This window comes from Thamnophis sirtalis, unplaced genomic scaffold (assembly GCF_051295495.1).
Source record: "Thamnophis sirtalis isolate CommonGarterSnake01/CBP01778 unplaced genomic scaffold, rThaSir2_p1.2 scaffold_1, whole genome shotgun sequence".
NCBI classification, from domain to species: domain Eukaryota; kingdom Metazoa; phylum Chordata; class Lepidosauria; order Squamata; family Natricidae; genus Thamnophis; species Thamnophis sirtalis.
In genome coordinates, this window is record NW_028261381.1 from 111,338,090 (window position 1) to 111,353,352 (window position 15,263).

The window sequence follows — 15,263 nt, forward strand, 5'->3', positions numbered from 1 at the left end:
AACCAAACAACATTCGTGTGATATGTGATTGTAACTGCCCTAGAATCTATATACATTAGCTAGAAAACAAATCCCATTTAAGTAGAAGAGCTTTTCTAGAACCTTACTCTAACAAATTTCCAGAAGTATCAAGTGACAAATTCTAATTAGAAAAAAACTAGAACGCAGGACTGGATATCAGGTACTCATCAGGAATCATAGAAGACAAAGTTATTTTGATATCTTTGGAATAGAGATACTCTTGGATGGACACAAAAACTCTGCTCCATAAAGTTTTTCATTATTAAGATCCAGTATAGAAATACAAATACAACGAATTCCTGAAACTACTCTTCTGGAATTAAAAATATGTCTGAATAGGTCCCAGTTCAGACAAGGATGAACACCTTTTGACTCTTACATTGTGGAAGCATATACTGTAAATATAGAGATATTGGCATTAAAAGGGGGCTTGAATAATAGGTTAAGCTCTAAAACAAAACAACATAGCTGCTGATATAATAAGAGGACAAGCAAATAAGAGGACAAACATTAAAGGCTTAATGTTTTGTTATATTTTTATTGCCAAGGATAGGAAAGATGTTTGTGGATTTTCTGCTTTATATACCACAATAATTTCTAGCTTCACCTGACTTAAAGGTAAAGCTAAGGTAAAGGTTCCCTTCGCACATATGTGCTAGTCATTCCCAACTCTAGAGGCAATGCTCATCTCCGTTTCAAAGCCGAAGAGCCAGCACTATCTGAAGAAATCTCCATGCTCATGTGGCTGGAATGACTAAACGCCAAAGGCGCATGGGATGCTGTTACCTTCCCATCAAAGGTGGTTCCTATTTTTCTCCTTGCATTTTTACATGCTTTCAGCTAGATTGGCAGAATCTGAGACAAGTAACGGGATCTCACTCCATTACCCAGCACCAGGGATTTGAATGACCAAACTGCCAACCTTTCTGATTGACAGGCTCAGGTCTTAGCCACTGAGCTACCACGTCCCCTTCAACTGACTTAGCAAATGGCTAATCTTGAGTACCGAAATTGTCTTCTGTTTCTCTGAGCCATCTAGTGTATGTACAAAACACGCTAAGCAATCATTTAACCCTGAATAAATAAATCACAGTGTTTGTGTTTATATTAATGCACAAACCATTATTTTCATATCACCTCATATTGCAGATACACAGCATTCTGAACTGCAACAAGCCACAACTTGGCTTAGATTGTTCGGTGGATACCATCTGTATCTTAACTGACATTCTTCTTCTGTATGTTCTTAATTGAATTAGCCACAAATGGGGAATTTTTGGAATTCAGCTTTGACAAGAATTGCTGAGATTAATGGGGACTGTTATTATAGTTTTTAATTTTGTTTGTGGGTGTTTGTTTTGTAAGAGGCATCAGGAAATATTTTTCATGAAAACATAAAAGTTGGTATTTTTATTAATAAGATTATATTAATTAGATTTATTTAAATTATTGCCTGTGAAAATAACATTGAGTTCTTTACCCTGAACTATTCCATCACAGAATGTGGCCCCAATGATTATTTTAGACATCATAAATAAATGTTTGAAAGAAGCTAAGTGTGCCTTGGGACAAGCTGTGGGATGGATCAGGTAACAAACTGTGTTTGTGAATTATTAAAGACTTATCTTCTTGCTCCCACCATACTTTGAAGAGTTTCATCTTCTGGAGATATCCTAGCTAGACCAAGGCCTGAGAACCTCCAAACTGCAGAAATATTTTTTCTCTGATAGCTGAATTCCCTGAAAATAAAAGGAAAAGACTCCCTAACCTTATGACAATTAGTTTCACATATAAGAACACCTCAAGGGCTAACAAAGTAGGAGTCCATATTTTTCAGATGAAGAGTCTTTGGGCTAACACCCATTTGAAGTAAATATAACCCGGCAACATCTTTTCAAGGCCTCATGAAGTTACCTTCATCTCATCACCATGAATCACTCTTAAGCCATGGGTAGCTGTGCTGGTATTTCTCTCACCCTGTCCAATGGCAGTCACAAGCCATTTAACCAAGTGGTGGGATTCAAATAATTTAACAACCAGTTCACCCAGGGTCAGGGTGACTGTTGTGGGAGACGTGGCACATCCCCGTCCTCCAGCTTCACTGTACATGCAGGACAAGCCTCCCGCGACAATCAACCTGACCCTGGGCAAGCTGGATTGACCATTCCCCAAACACCCCCGCTGTTGAAGTGGATCCAGGATATTGTACTGTAATGAAGAAACAGGAAATTGAGTGGCCAGCATGAAGGACTTTTCCTCTTTCTTCTCCCTGCTCCTCTTCCTTCCCTTGTGCCAGCAACTCCGTTTCCTGTTTCTCCATTGCAGTGCCATAGCCTGAATCTTGTCTCACCCGCCACCACCCAGATGCCCTCGCTTCCCTTCTTCGTGAGATCTTTTTTTTTTACACAAAAGTTGGAATTGATTGACTGAACTTTTTTTCAGTCCCACTAACTTTTGTTTCCTTACACGCGATAGAGAAACACAACAGAGCTGGAAATCAGGTTAGCAAAGAAATGCTTGGGGGAAGTAAGGGCATTTGGGCGCCAAGTGCTGAAACAGGCCCATCTCTCTTCAGCAGCTACCCAGGCCCACCAACAGGAAGGCTGCCATCTACTGACACTTAAAGGCAGTAGCATTCCAGCTCTGGCTGGGAAGGGGCAACCGGCATAGGTGCTGTAGGCAGGATGCCCGCTCGATTCATCAACCTCCCTGACCCTCTGGTGGTCCACCGGAACTTTGGCCCTAGGCTGCCATCTTATGTGCAAGCCCCACCCTACCCCTGACTTTTGGGGAGGGTTTTTTTTCTCCCTGTGGAAGGAAGTTGAATGAATTTCTGGAACACGTCTAACCGGATCGCCAAACTCAACAAAAAATTAGGTACGGTTATGCCGAACTGGCTAAATCCCACCACTGCATGTAACCCATTACCATGGGAGGAAGTCAGAGGAATGGCAATTATTTTTTAAATACATAGAGACAAGCAATGGTTTTACAAAAGAGGTAGCAAAGTACATACTGATATAGTTTCCTGCTGACTCAAGGATGGGTGTAAACTACTTCAATTCAGCTGTGGGGAAAAACTCTTCCCCTAGACAAGGATCTCATTTGGGAATAGCACTGAGATACCACCTAGATGAACCTAGATGAAAACCTGTTTTATATTTCCTTTTCCTGTTAGCAAGTTGAAGCTGGTATCCACAAAAAGAGAAAATCCACCTTTTCTGACACTGCTGGGTATGTCATAAGGGCCATGCAGGATTTCAACACTGCAACATGGTCTTGCTAAATTTAATTCCCTTGGTGTCTGGTTGAAGTTTGTAAGAGTAATGATGCTCTTCTCCCATCAAACTGAGAAACTATTTGACAAGGAGAGTTCTACCAGGAAGTAGAACATAATAATTGTGCCTGTGCCTCCTGCAATGTGAGAATGGCTGCCAGAGTACACAGGTATCCTGCCAAATACAGATGGGGCAAGGATAACAGGACTAATCCCAAAGTCTCCACCCAAATTAATAACTGGTCCTTGTGCTGAAATAAAGAAGCAAGTATACATAAGCTGAAGAATGCAGATGATGATGTAGTCACTGACAACACTATACAAACAGTAAATACAATCTACTGTAGATCCTAATCTGCTGCACCCATTTACGTAAACTTATCAGTTTTCAAAGAACATATTTACTCTAAACCAGAAGATTGTTGTGTTATTTTCTGCTGTGAAAATGGAGGTACCAATGCATTGATGATTACATAAAATGTGCATCTTCTCTGTAGTTCTGCTTAACGGTATTCCTTGTTTGGCTATCTAATTTGCTTATTGGGCTGGTTTGCTATTTTCCTACTTGGCTATAAAATTTATATTAACTTACTGAAAAGCTTTCCTCTAGCTAGAAGTGACACATGTCCTTCAGAGGCTGAATCTTACATTGTCATATATTGAAAATATGACTTAAAACATTTGCAGTAACTTTCCATTGTACCTTTGCCTCCTTTAGGACATACTGTATATGGGATTCATCAGCTTTGTAACCACCATGCTAATAGAGTGCTTACATTTATCAGATAAATTGTATTCTTTTCATCAACAGATTTTTTTTTATTTCATGGGTGCAGATAAAATATTTAATTCTCTATTAATTATAGTATTGCCGCTTTTGAGAAATTAAAGCAATGTTACATTTTTGTATGTAATACTACCACCTAGTGGAGAGCTATTTCTATGTAGTGAAGTCTTTTATAGTGTTATATAGTACTGAGCAAGGAAATGGCTTAGCCACCTAGTCCCTCACTGCTTATATTTTACAACTCTTTTATACCACAGACTGTGCATAGAATTTCTGGATTAGTTTAGTTATTTCCAGATAGCAGTATGACAATAATGACTCCAAGAAATTAATATAAGCTTGAGTACTTAAAGTTCATCTAAGCCACGAGGAAATTGGAGCAGTGGTGGGATTCAATTTTTTTTTACTACCAGTTCTGTGGGTATGGCTTGGTGAGTGTGGCATGGCTTGGTGGGTGTGGCTTGATGGGCGTGGCAGGGGAAGGATACTGTAAAATCTCCATTCCCTCCCCACTCCAGGGGAAGGTTACCGGAAAATCTCCATTTCCTCCCAATCAGCTGGGACTTAGGAAGCAGAGAATAGATGGGGACAGGGCAATCAAAGATAGTATTTACCAGTTTTCTGAACTACTCAAAATTTCCGCTACCGGTTCTCCAGAACTGGTCAGAACCTGCTGAATACCACCTCTTGACTGGAAGTTAATGCAACATCAAGCACTCCTATATTATTGCCAAGAAAACTACATCACATATCTATGAAATAACCAAGAGTTCATCAAACCATTATTTTGCAGCATATAAGAGTTGGAAGCTGATTAAAATAGCAATAGCAATAGCAGTTAGACTTATATACCGCTTCATAGGGCTTTCAGCCCTCTCTAAGCAATAGCAATAGCAGTTAGACTTATATACCGCTTCATAGGGCTTTCAGCCCTCTCTAAGCAGTTTACAGAGTCAGCATATTTCCCCCAACAACAATCCGGGTCCTCATATTACCCACCGCGGAAGGATGGAAGGCTGAGTCAACCCTGAGCCAGTGAGATTTGAACAGCCGAACTGCAGAACTGCAGTCAGCTGAAGTAGCCTGCAGTGCTGCATTTAACCACTGCGCCACCTTGGCTCTAAGCGGTTTACAGAGTCAGCATATCGCCCCCACAGTCTGGGTCCTCATTTCACCCACCTCGGAAGGATGGAAGGCTGAGTCAACCTTGAGCCGGTGAGATTTGAATCGCTGAACTGCAGATAGCAGTCAGCTGAAGTGGCCTGCAGTACTGTACCCTAACCACTGCGCCACCTCGGCTCAGAGGTTCAGGCACTCCTAGATCTGCATGAGATTGAATTGTGTGTCTTGAATTGATTTAAAGTCAAACATTTTTCCCTATATAGTTTGCGAAAAGGAATTATACTATGGAAGCTTCTTGATCTGAAGAAATTACATTTTGGCAAAACACTACCTGACTAGATGACATAATCATGGGTGGGCTGCTGGAGGTTCGCAGAGGTTCAGGAGAACCTCTAGCTAAGATTCTGTGCAGTTCGGAGAACCCCCCAAATGTCATTCCTGGCTGGCCCCACCTCACTCACCCCACCCCTCCCAGGAATCCCCACATGGCCAGTTTTGGATGCAGGTAAGTGCAGGGCTCGAGAGGAGGTTCAGGGAGGGTGAAAGATGGGCCTACCAGATGTTTGGGAATGCCGGAAACGGGACTGTTTCTGGCCTCCAGAGCTCCTCTGGAGCCTTGGGAGGCCATTTTCGCCCTTCTGGAGGCTCCAGAAAAGCCTCCGGAGCCTGGGGAGGGTAAAAGTGCCCCCCCTGTGATGCAGGAGGCCGACTAGGCCATGGCCGCACCCACCCAGCAACCAGGCAGAGAACTTCTTGCTAAAAAATTTGAAATTGAAGCCCACCCCTGACGAAGGGTCTGTAAACAAATAGCCAAGCTCAGAGAGCACCAAGGATTCCACATTTCACATTATTCTCTTTTTATCAGATTATTATACTATTCCTATGAAATCTTCTGATTAATTAATGATGTGAAGCACAATTATTTACACAGGATGAGTTGTATATTTATTTTTATCCCATCTTTATTATTTTTACAAATAATTCAGGGTGAGGTGTGTTATACCCAACACATCTTCCTCCTCCTATTTTCCCCACAAAAATAATCCTGTGAAGTGGGTTGGACTTGAGAGACAGTAACTAGCCCAAAATTACCCGCCAGTTTTCATCGCTAAAGCAGGAGTTGAACTCACAATCTCCTGCTTTCTAGCCTGGTGCCTTAACCACTAGACCAAATTGGCATATGAAATATAAGTTATGTAAAAAGTTGATTTAAAAAAGAAATCACTTAACTGAACTACTCTGTACACCTTAGGAAAATGGTCTCATTATGTTAAATATTTTAATAGAAAGTGAAGGAATTGCATAATTACACCAAGATACACAAGGATAGAAATGCAAGATTCTTTGTTATGTTTTTAATCTTTTCCTCTTGGTTTTATTGAAATTGTACAGGAAGATAACTTTAGTGAATGGGTACAAATATAAAATTAAGAACAAATCTGCATTTACAAATACAGAACACAACTGCTCTAAACCCATCTAACATTCTCCAGCACTTATAACACTTTTGCAAACTGTAAGAAACTGAGCTTGCAGAATTCCATCAGATTGAATTTTTCAGCATAGCGAAGTCCCATCACTGTATTCTGCTGCATCTGCAAGCAAAATAAAAACAGTGACAATTTTATCACACCGTGAACAAAGTTGTAAACATTTTCAGGAGTCCTTTAATACTTGGACCAAAGATGCTTGATGGCACTAAATAATTGCAAACCAATAGCCTCCTAATCAAGGCAGCAGTGACAGCTGTACTTCTTAAGCAATGCCAACAGCAGATCACTCCTGATGCTCTCTTATATTCAGTTTACTATCAGTTAGAAATTGATTTGAAAATGTCAGTATTAGTTCCATGCTAAACGTTTTCAGGCATGTTTATTTCATTGGGCAATCTTTGCAAACCAAACCACAAATAATCAAACAAAAAAGTTTATTGCAAGGAAAGATAGTTCTGCAGATTCTAGCCACATTAGCTTTTCAGATTTCTTTGCCATCTTTCTGAACTATATTCATGGTTCAACAAGTAGTCCTTAACTTACAACAGTTCATTTAGGGACCATTTAAAGTTACAATGGCACTGAAAAAAGTGAGTTATGACTCTTTTTTTACACTTAAGATGGTTGCAGCATCCAAATTTGGCAACTGTCTTATATTTATGATGGTTGCCATATCCCAGGGTCACGTGATCTCCTTTTGCAACCTTCCAACAAGCAAAATCAATGGGGAAGCCAGATTCACTTAAAAACCATGTTACTAACTTAACTACTCAGTGATTCACGTAACTGTGGCAAGAAAAGTTGTGAAATAGGGCAAAACTCACTTAACATATGTCTCACTTAGCAACATAAATTTTGGGCTCAGCTGTTGTCGTATGCCTATGTTTTAGAAATGAGATGATACAAATGAAACATTATTCGGATTGCAAGTCCAGTCATTCCATTTTTCATAGTTTTTCAAGCTAAAATAATTTACCAGGTGCAGTAGTGATATAAAATCTACTTTAGAAAATATTGTTCTGATGGCTTCACTGAAACATTTTGAAACTGCGAGTCTAGGAAGATTAGTTAGAAGATTGTATTAGTGGGCAGGCATACAGAAAGAAAGAAATATAAACATATTTTATGCATATATAAGCATTCCACTACAAAAAAGGTGAAATTAAAACTAATAGCATGTATGTAACTATGCAAATGGAGAAGAAAAAGAAACTAATCATGGTCATGTAGGACTCCTCTGAGTCTAGCAGCAAATCAATACAAACAGAAAATATGCAATAGTTACTGATCATATTTGAAAGAAGAGAAAGAAAACATAGAAAGCCTAATGTAGAATAGTGTCATCTGTGAACCGTTGTTATGTCCAGGTCATGCCACAATGAATCACTGTCTATAGAAACAAAATATTCATTTAGCATATTGTGAACCCATGAACTTTCCCATGTCTGGGTGACTATATTTGTTTTAAAACATCAAACTGAAAGGATATTTAACGATGATTAATTGCTATAGGACTTTATACAGAGATAGCATTTTATAAGGCTGAGCACCAAAGAATTGAGGCCTTTGAACTATGGTGCTGGAGAAGACTCCTGCGAGTCCCTAGGACTGCAAGGCGATCAAACTGGTCTGTCCTAGAGCATATCAACCCTGACTGCTCTTTAGAAGGCCAGATCCTGAAGATGAAACTCAAATACTTTGGCCACCTAATGAGAAGGAAGGACTCACTAGAGAAGAGCCTAATGCTGGGAACGATTGAAGACAAAAGAAGAACGGGACGACAGAGAATGACTGAAGCAGTTGGCGTGAGCTTAAATGGTCTCCAGGGGATGGTAGAGAACAGGAAGGCCTGGAGGAACGTTGTCCATGGGGTCACGATGGGTCATACACAACCGCAACTAACAACAACAACAAATCTATGTTTATAATGGAAGCCTCAGTGAAATTGTTTTCTTAGCATTTGTAATTAAATCTGTATTCATGTGCTGTATTACTCCATAATGTGGACTGTTTGGTATTTGCTAAATCCATGGTATGTAAACATATCTATGGTTTAACTGGGGTTTATTGAACAAAAAAAGTAAGGGCTAAATAGAAAGCGATTTGGGAGGAAGCCAATTTGGTAATTTGAAGGTTAGAGGATTTTTGGAGAATTTAAAGGAAAATTAGCAAGGAGAGATAGGGAGACACAGCTAATCGAAGGATCGACTGAGTCTATTTCTGGGGAAGAGCTTCGTGGGTGTGGCTTTAATACTTGTAGACCCAGTCCGATCCTGACGGAGTCATACCCATGCCTGGATGATGTCTCCACCTACTGGAGAATCCATTGTGAAGAAATTATGACTAAGCATGACATATGAATCAAGTCATAGGCTCAATAACTCTGATTCAGCAGGAAGCTTTGCTTGTATGGAACCATGAATTACTTCCAACAAAATGAAATAAAACATTGTTTCTGACCTCTATCCAGTAATATAATATACGTAAATGTGGCATACTTGCAGAAGTGTCCCTAGCAATTTTGCAATAGTCGTTGTACTGTAATATTCTGCACATAATTTGAAAGATATTGGATATAGTTCTAAATGCAGGTTACCTGAGAAAGTGTCTCACTGTCAAGAGTGGGATTGGCCTACTCTACCCGCACCAGCAGAAGGGGCGTGCTGCAAACCCTGTTTGTCAAGGAATTCAGGCTGGCAGTGTCCAGGAGAAGAGCCTTTTTTGCTGTGACTCCTGTCCTGTGGAACATCGTGCCCCCACCAGGCGTGAATCACACCCACCTTTTGACCTTCTTGAAAGGGCCTAAACATCTGATTCTCACAACTGACCTAGGGCTCCCAAGGGGTGTATGTCATTCTGGAGATGGTTAATGAATTAAGAGAAGATCCTACCTCCTCCTCATGTGCATCTTGCTTCCTTCCTTCCAATCTTTGCCAATTTTAAACCAATTTTAGTCTTATTATTTATTGTTTTAATGTTTCATATCAAAATTGCCTCTGTGTGAGATGGGCAACATATAGGACAAACAAACATGTTCCCAGGATATATTTTGAAACTCAGTAATTCAAATTCCAATGCAATCTAATGGTGGATTCAAAAATTAGCTACTGTAAGGGCAACGAATAATTGCATTTAGTTAACATTCTTTCTTCAAACTGAGAGGCTATAATCTCTACATAACCACAGAAGCCCAGCCAGAATATTTGTACCTTTTGCAGTGAAAGGGTCAACCTGTTATGTCTCAAAATGGACAGATGGTTTTCCTTTGCGCTTTTTGATATCCTTGGATTCTTTAGGCTTTTCTGTAGTTGTTTTTAGTTTCTTGAAATGTTTTTCCCTTTCTTTCTTATGTCTTTTTAGTGCCTCATAAAAGGCTCTTCGTGTCCAGGGATTTGGAGGGATTCCTAACCAAGGCTAAAATACAAGTAGTAAAGCAAAATATCAACAGACAAGAAGTGAAAACACATAGACCCATATACAGTATCCTCCCATATAGATATTTGCTTAACATTAACATTGCAAATCATTTAAGCTTGTATGCTGTTTGTGAATATGTCTCTTAACTATTATCTAACTACTATAATCAAACTGCATATTACTTCACAGACATCATCCAGATTCTTCAACTGAAATCATATGGAAAGCTTTCCCTAAAGTAAATTCTTCTGCATGGAGCCTTTTCAGATGACTTGCACTACAATGGCCATCAGTTTCAAAAGGCATATTGGCTAGCTAATAACTAGGTGTTATAGTCAGAAGATCAAAAATGGAGATCACGGGACTGTGGGGCACTGAACCATTGTGATTGCAAGATGGCTGCCACGTCCCTGAATCATAACATGAAATGGCTGCAACTATAAAGATTAGTCATATGTCTCCTTGTTAAGGACTATTGTGACTTTGAACAGTTGCCAAACAAGCATCATCTGTAGTGATCTTGCTGCAACTTGTCTGATATGCCTTTATAGAAAAACAAATGCCTTGACTTCCACGTCCTTTTAGAATAAAAGTATGGGTCTTCTACTTTCTCCATGGCAATGTTGGTGCTGCTACTCCAATGCTACATCAGGCCAATTGCATCAGCCAAATGACCTTGGAGGGAAGTTGCAAATAACTGAAGAGAACAGATTGCACCCAAGATTGTGGTTGCCACTAAAGAAACACAAAACACATATATGGGAAGACTAGTATCAGGAAAAATTAGAAAATGCTATTTCCATATCAGATCAGGAAAGAATGGAGTTAATTAACTTGGTTATAAGCTAGGAATGTGAGGAGGACTATGTTGTGTGAAAATGAGTTTGGATTTGCTCTATTTGCAAATTCTTGGGTTCAATTGACAGATTGGGAAAATCATATAAAAAGTACCAGTCTGAAATCTGTCAGAATTAACTATGTGAGATATTAGCTTTAATACCTTGAAATGGGAGGAAAGAAGAAAGCATTTGATTATCCACCCCCTTTGCTTTTAATTTTTGTATCAATGGACAAGGTAGAAAAACTCACAAAACCAGAAAATCAAATGACTGATAGGCCTGTGGCATAACTGCATAACTTTTAAATGCAGATGATAAAGCCATTATTTCAGTTTCAACCTTAATGACAAAAGCATTAATATAAGCTGTGTCCTATTGTATGGATGATTATTTGGTTGTTAATTACAAAATGAAATAAAATAGCATAAAATTATGATCTTTTCCGAAGGACCATATACTGTACATAAATGCACACACACACTGAGTAAAATGGTGGGAATATTATTTATTTATTTATTTAGTCATCCAATTCAGAAGAGGATTCTAGGTGACTTGGAATTTGATGAAACATGAAAAGCAAGTCATTATAAAGATATGATTGGTGCAATAGTGGAACATAAAAAAACAAGACTAACAGAAATAGCAGTTTGTGGAGTAGTATTATATGATGCGCATTGAGTACAGAATGTCCTGGAGTTAGGACCAATTGTTTAGCAACACTTCTGTATATTTTTTTAATCTGTTCTGTCATTTTCTTTTTTCTATTTCCTTTTTTCTTTTTCACATTTACTATTTTTTTTGTATTTCTTGTTATATGTGCAAAATATTTTAATAAAACTACTTTTGAAAAAGAGGCATCCTACAGGTTATAGTCTATATTCGGATTATTAGGAAATTTCTAATTACTAGGAAAAAACTTAACAGCAAGAATAGTTGACAGTGGTGAGGATTACTTAGTGATTTGGTTTCACTTTCACCCCATGGTTTCAAGTGAATGTTAGACAGTCATCTTTAGGCAATCCTTTAATTAGGAGTTTTGCATTAAACGTAATTCACAAGCATTAATATTAAACTTTAAGTTGGCAAGACAACATGCAGTCTTTCCAATTTAATGTTCTAAGATATCATTTGTCTTACACCCCTTTCCCCCTTCCAACAATCTACCATTGAGAGTGTCCTGTGGACACAATCAGAGTCTCCATGGATGTACAGAAAGCAAATGTTTTGCTCATTTTGTTAGAAGTAAACTTCAGGGAATGCAGTATCCATTCTACTCTACTAAATTATTTAGGCTACAAGAGAGCCACAAGAATCATAGAACCATAGGGTTGGAAGGACCCTTGGAGGTCTTCAGCACAACCTTTTGCCCAAGGCAAAAGACTTTATCCAGGTAGTCTTCAACTTACCACCATAAATTGAACCCAAAATTTCTGTTCCTGAGACATTTGCTAAGTGAGTTTTGCCCCATTTTACAACTTTTCTTGCCTCAGTTCTTAGGTGAATCACTGCAGCTGTTAAGTTAATCACATGATTGTTAAGTGAATCCAGTTTCCTTGATGATTTTGTTGGTCAGAAGGTCACAAATGGTATTTGCATGATCCTAGGACACTTCAACAGTCCTAAATATGAGTCAGTTGCCAAGCATCTGAATTTTGCGCATGGTGACCGTGAGGATGCTGCAATGGTCCTTAAGTGCAAAAAACAGTCCTGAGTCACCAATGCTGTTGTAACTTTGGACCATCACTAAATTAACTGTTGTGGAGGGGATGTTTTGGAGGGGATAAGGATACAATTGGAATATATTGTACATCTTTTACTTGTTATAGAGGAAGAAATATAAGGGGGGGGGAGGTCTCGGGTGTGTGCATGTGTGACGGTGCACTGTAATATTTGTTTATTTCGCCTTTGTTTCTTTTGTCTTTCTTTTTTTGTATTTACTATGTTTGCATTATTTATATTTTAAAAAATTATTTTAAAAAAACCTAAATTAACTGTTGTAAATTGAGGACTACCCTCCCAGACAAATGATTGTCCAACCTTTTAGATGTCGTAAGATTGCAGACTCGGCACCGCGGCAGGTTTCTATCGTAGTTAGGGGGGAAGGGCGGGAACGGAATTTTATATTATACTAGAGGTCTTCAAACTTGGCAATTTTAAGAATTGTGGACTTCAACTCCCAGAATTCTCCAGCCTGCTGGGAGTTGAAGTCCAACAAGTCTTAAAATTGCCAAGTTTGGGGACGCCTGTAAACTAGGCTAAGGACTCCAGGAATAACGAAGAGAAGCTCGCATTGGCTGCACTCCACGCTCGACCCCACCCTTCTTCTTTGACGTCAGAGTGGAAGGGCGGAGCTAAGGCCTGAACAGGAAGAGCAGAAGGGGAAAAGCGCGCCTTGGCCGGAAACCCTTCGTCGCGTTATTCCCCGAGGCGGCCTGTCCTTGTCCGGCATGGCGCTGCTGAGCCCACGTGTATCTGCCCGGGCCGCCTATCATTCTTTCTTCCCGCTCGGCGAACGGGACCAGGCGAAACAAAACCCCGGCCCACCTCGTGGCGTTTCGCTCTCCCTGAAGCGCCGAGGGGTCAAGAAGCGGAAGCAGCTGAAGGGCTCGGCAGGCAGGGATTGCTCTGTTGCATCCGAAGCGGCCGGCGAGGAGCAGCCTAGAGATGCGTTCCGGCTTTCGGGCGCCCAGGAGAAGCGAAAACCGAAACGGAACAATAGGTCGACTTGCAAATACGTGGCTGCCTTGCAGAGCCGGCACAAAGCGTTGCGGAGGAAGGCGGAGCGCCGACGGGGAGACCAAAAGGCTCCAGAACCACCCGCAGCATCTGCTTCCCTGCCCCAGGGAGAAGGGGGACCCTTTTACTCCCGGGAATTGTCTTCAAGCTGCTCTCTTCTGCCTCTCCTCCAAGACCTGGAAAAGGTACGGGATAGCCGGGAGCGAGCTGCCCAACTGTTCCAGTGGCTCATCGCTCCTGTTTCCTCGCAGGAATTCTTTCATCGGTACTGGGAGAAGTCACCGCTTCTGATCCACAGGCACAATCCAAGTTATTATCAGGATCTCTTCTCCACTGCTGAGTTTGATAACATACTGCGTAACCACAGTGTGCAGTTTGGTGTCAACTTGGATGTGACCAGTTATGAGGATGGGAAGAGGGAGACCCATAATCCCGTGGGCAGGGCAGTGCCAGCCGTGGTCTGGGATTTCTACAGGAACGGCTGCTCCCTCAGGATGCTGAACCCTCAGGCCTTTTCGGTTACCCTCTGGCACGTCCTGTCTATCCTACAGGAGCAGTTCAGCACTATGGTTGGTGCCAACACTTACCTGACTCCTGCTGGAGCTCAGGGCTTTGCCCCACATTATGACGACATTGAGGCGTTTGTGATCCAGCTGGAAGGAAAGAAGCACTGGCGGGTTTATGCCCCCAGGCAGCCAGATGAGATGTTGCCTCGCTTTTCAAGTAGCAATTTTAGCCAGATGGAGATTGGTGAACCGATTCTGGAGACTGTCTTAGAAGCTGGAGACCTGCTCTACTTCCCTCGTGGGTTTATACATCAAGGGGATTGCCTCCCAGAGGCTCATTCTCTCCACATAACAGTTTCCTCCTATCAGCAAAACTCCTGGGGAGACTTGCTGGAAAAACTTCTCCCTGCAGCATTGCAGATGGCCATTGAAGAGGACATTGAATATCGTCAAGGCCTTCCTGCAGACTATCTGGAATACATGGGTGTCATAAACACCGATGCTGAAGATCCACGCCGAACCGTTTTTCTGCAGAAGATCAGGACTTTAGTCACAAAACTAATGGATTATGCACCAGTTGATGCTGCAGTGGATCAGAAAGCCAAGTCTTTTTTTCATGACTGTCTTCCTCCAGTGCTGACTGAGACTGAAAAAGCATTGAGTGTTCTCAGGCATCCAGCAAGGTGGGAGAATGGAAATGTGCAAAATGTTGACATCCAGCTTGAGAAAACTACACAAATACGTCTACTTCGATATGGCATTGTCAGGTTGTGCAATGAAGGAGATGCTACTTTGCTGTATTATACCACAGAAAATTCAAGAGTGTACCACAAGGAGGAGCCTAAGTATTGTGAAATAGAGTCTGAATACATAGATGGAATTGAATTTTTGGTCTCCTCTTACCCAAATTACATCTGTGTGAGTGCCCTTCCTTGTGGTTCTTTGAATGATAAGATTGCCTTGGCAACTTTTTTGTTTGAGAAGGGGTTGCTGATTACTAAAAAACCTCTTTCATCTTGCAACATAAAAATAAATGAATTGTAAGAAGTTATTTTTCTTGTACTT

At 40.6% G+C, this 15,263-nt stretch overlaps 2 protein-coding genes across 2 annotated transcripts in view; one reads left to right on the plus strand and one right to left on the minus strand.

The window, feature by feature from the left end:
• Positions 1 to 6,556: 6,556 nt before the first annotated feature.
• The window catches only part of HEATR4 (HEAT repeat containing 4), a 37,243-nt gene continuing 28,536 nt past the window's right edge, over positions 6,557 to 15,263 (minus strand). The window contains exons 16-17 of the mRNA XM_087721997.1: positions 9,910 to 10,114; positions 6,557 to 6,802 (exon numbers count right to left, since the gene is read on the minus strand). Coding sequence (XP_087578123.1) covers positions 9,935 to 10,114 — 180 coding nt within the window. The 3' untranslated portion in view covers positions 6,557 to 6,802; positions 9,910 to 9,934. The remainder of the gene's footprint in view (positions 6,803 to 9,909; positions 10,115 to 15,263) is intronic.
• On the plus strand, positions 13,354 to 15,249 carry RIOX1 (ribosomal oxygenase 1). The gene has a single exon (XM_014055052.2). It carries the CDS (start codon positions 13,404 to 13,406, stop codon positions 15,240 to 15,242), a length of 1,839 nt encoding a protein of 612 aa, XP_013910527.2. The 5' UTR covers positions 13,354 to 13,403; the 3' UTR covers positions 15,243 to 15,249.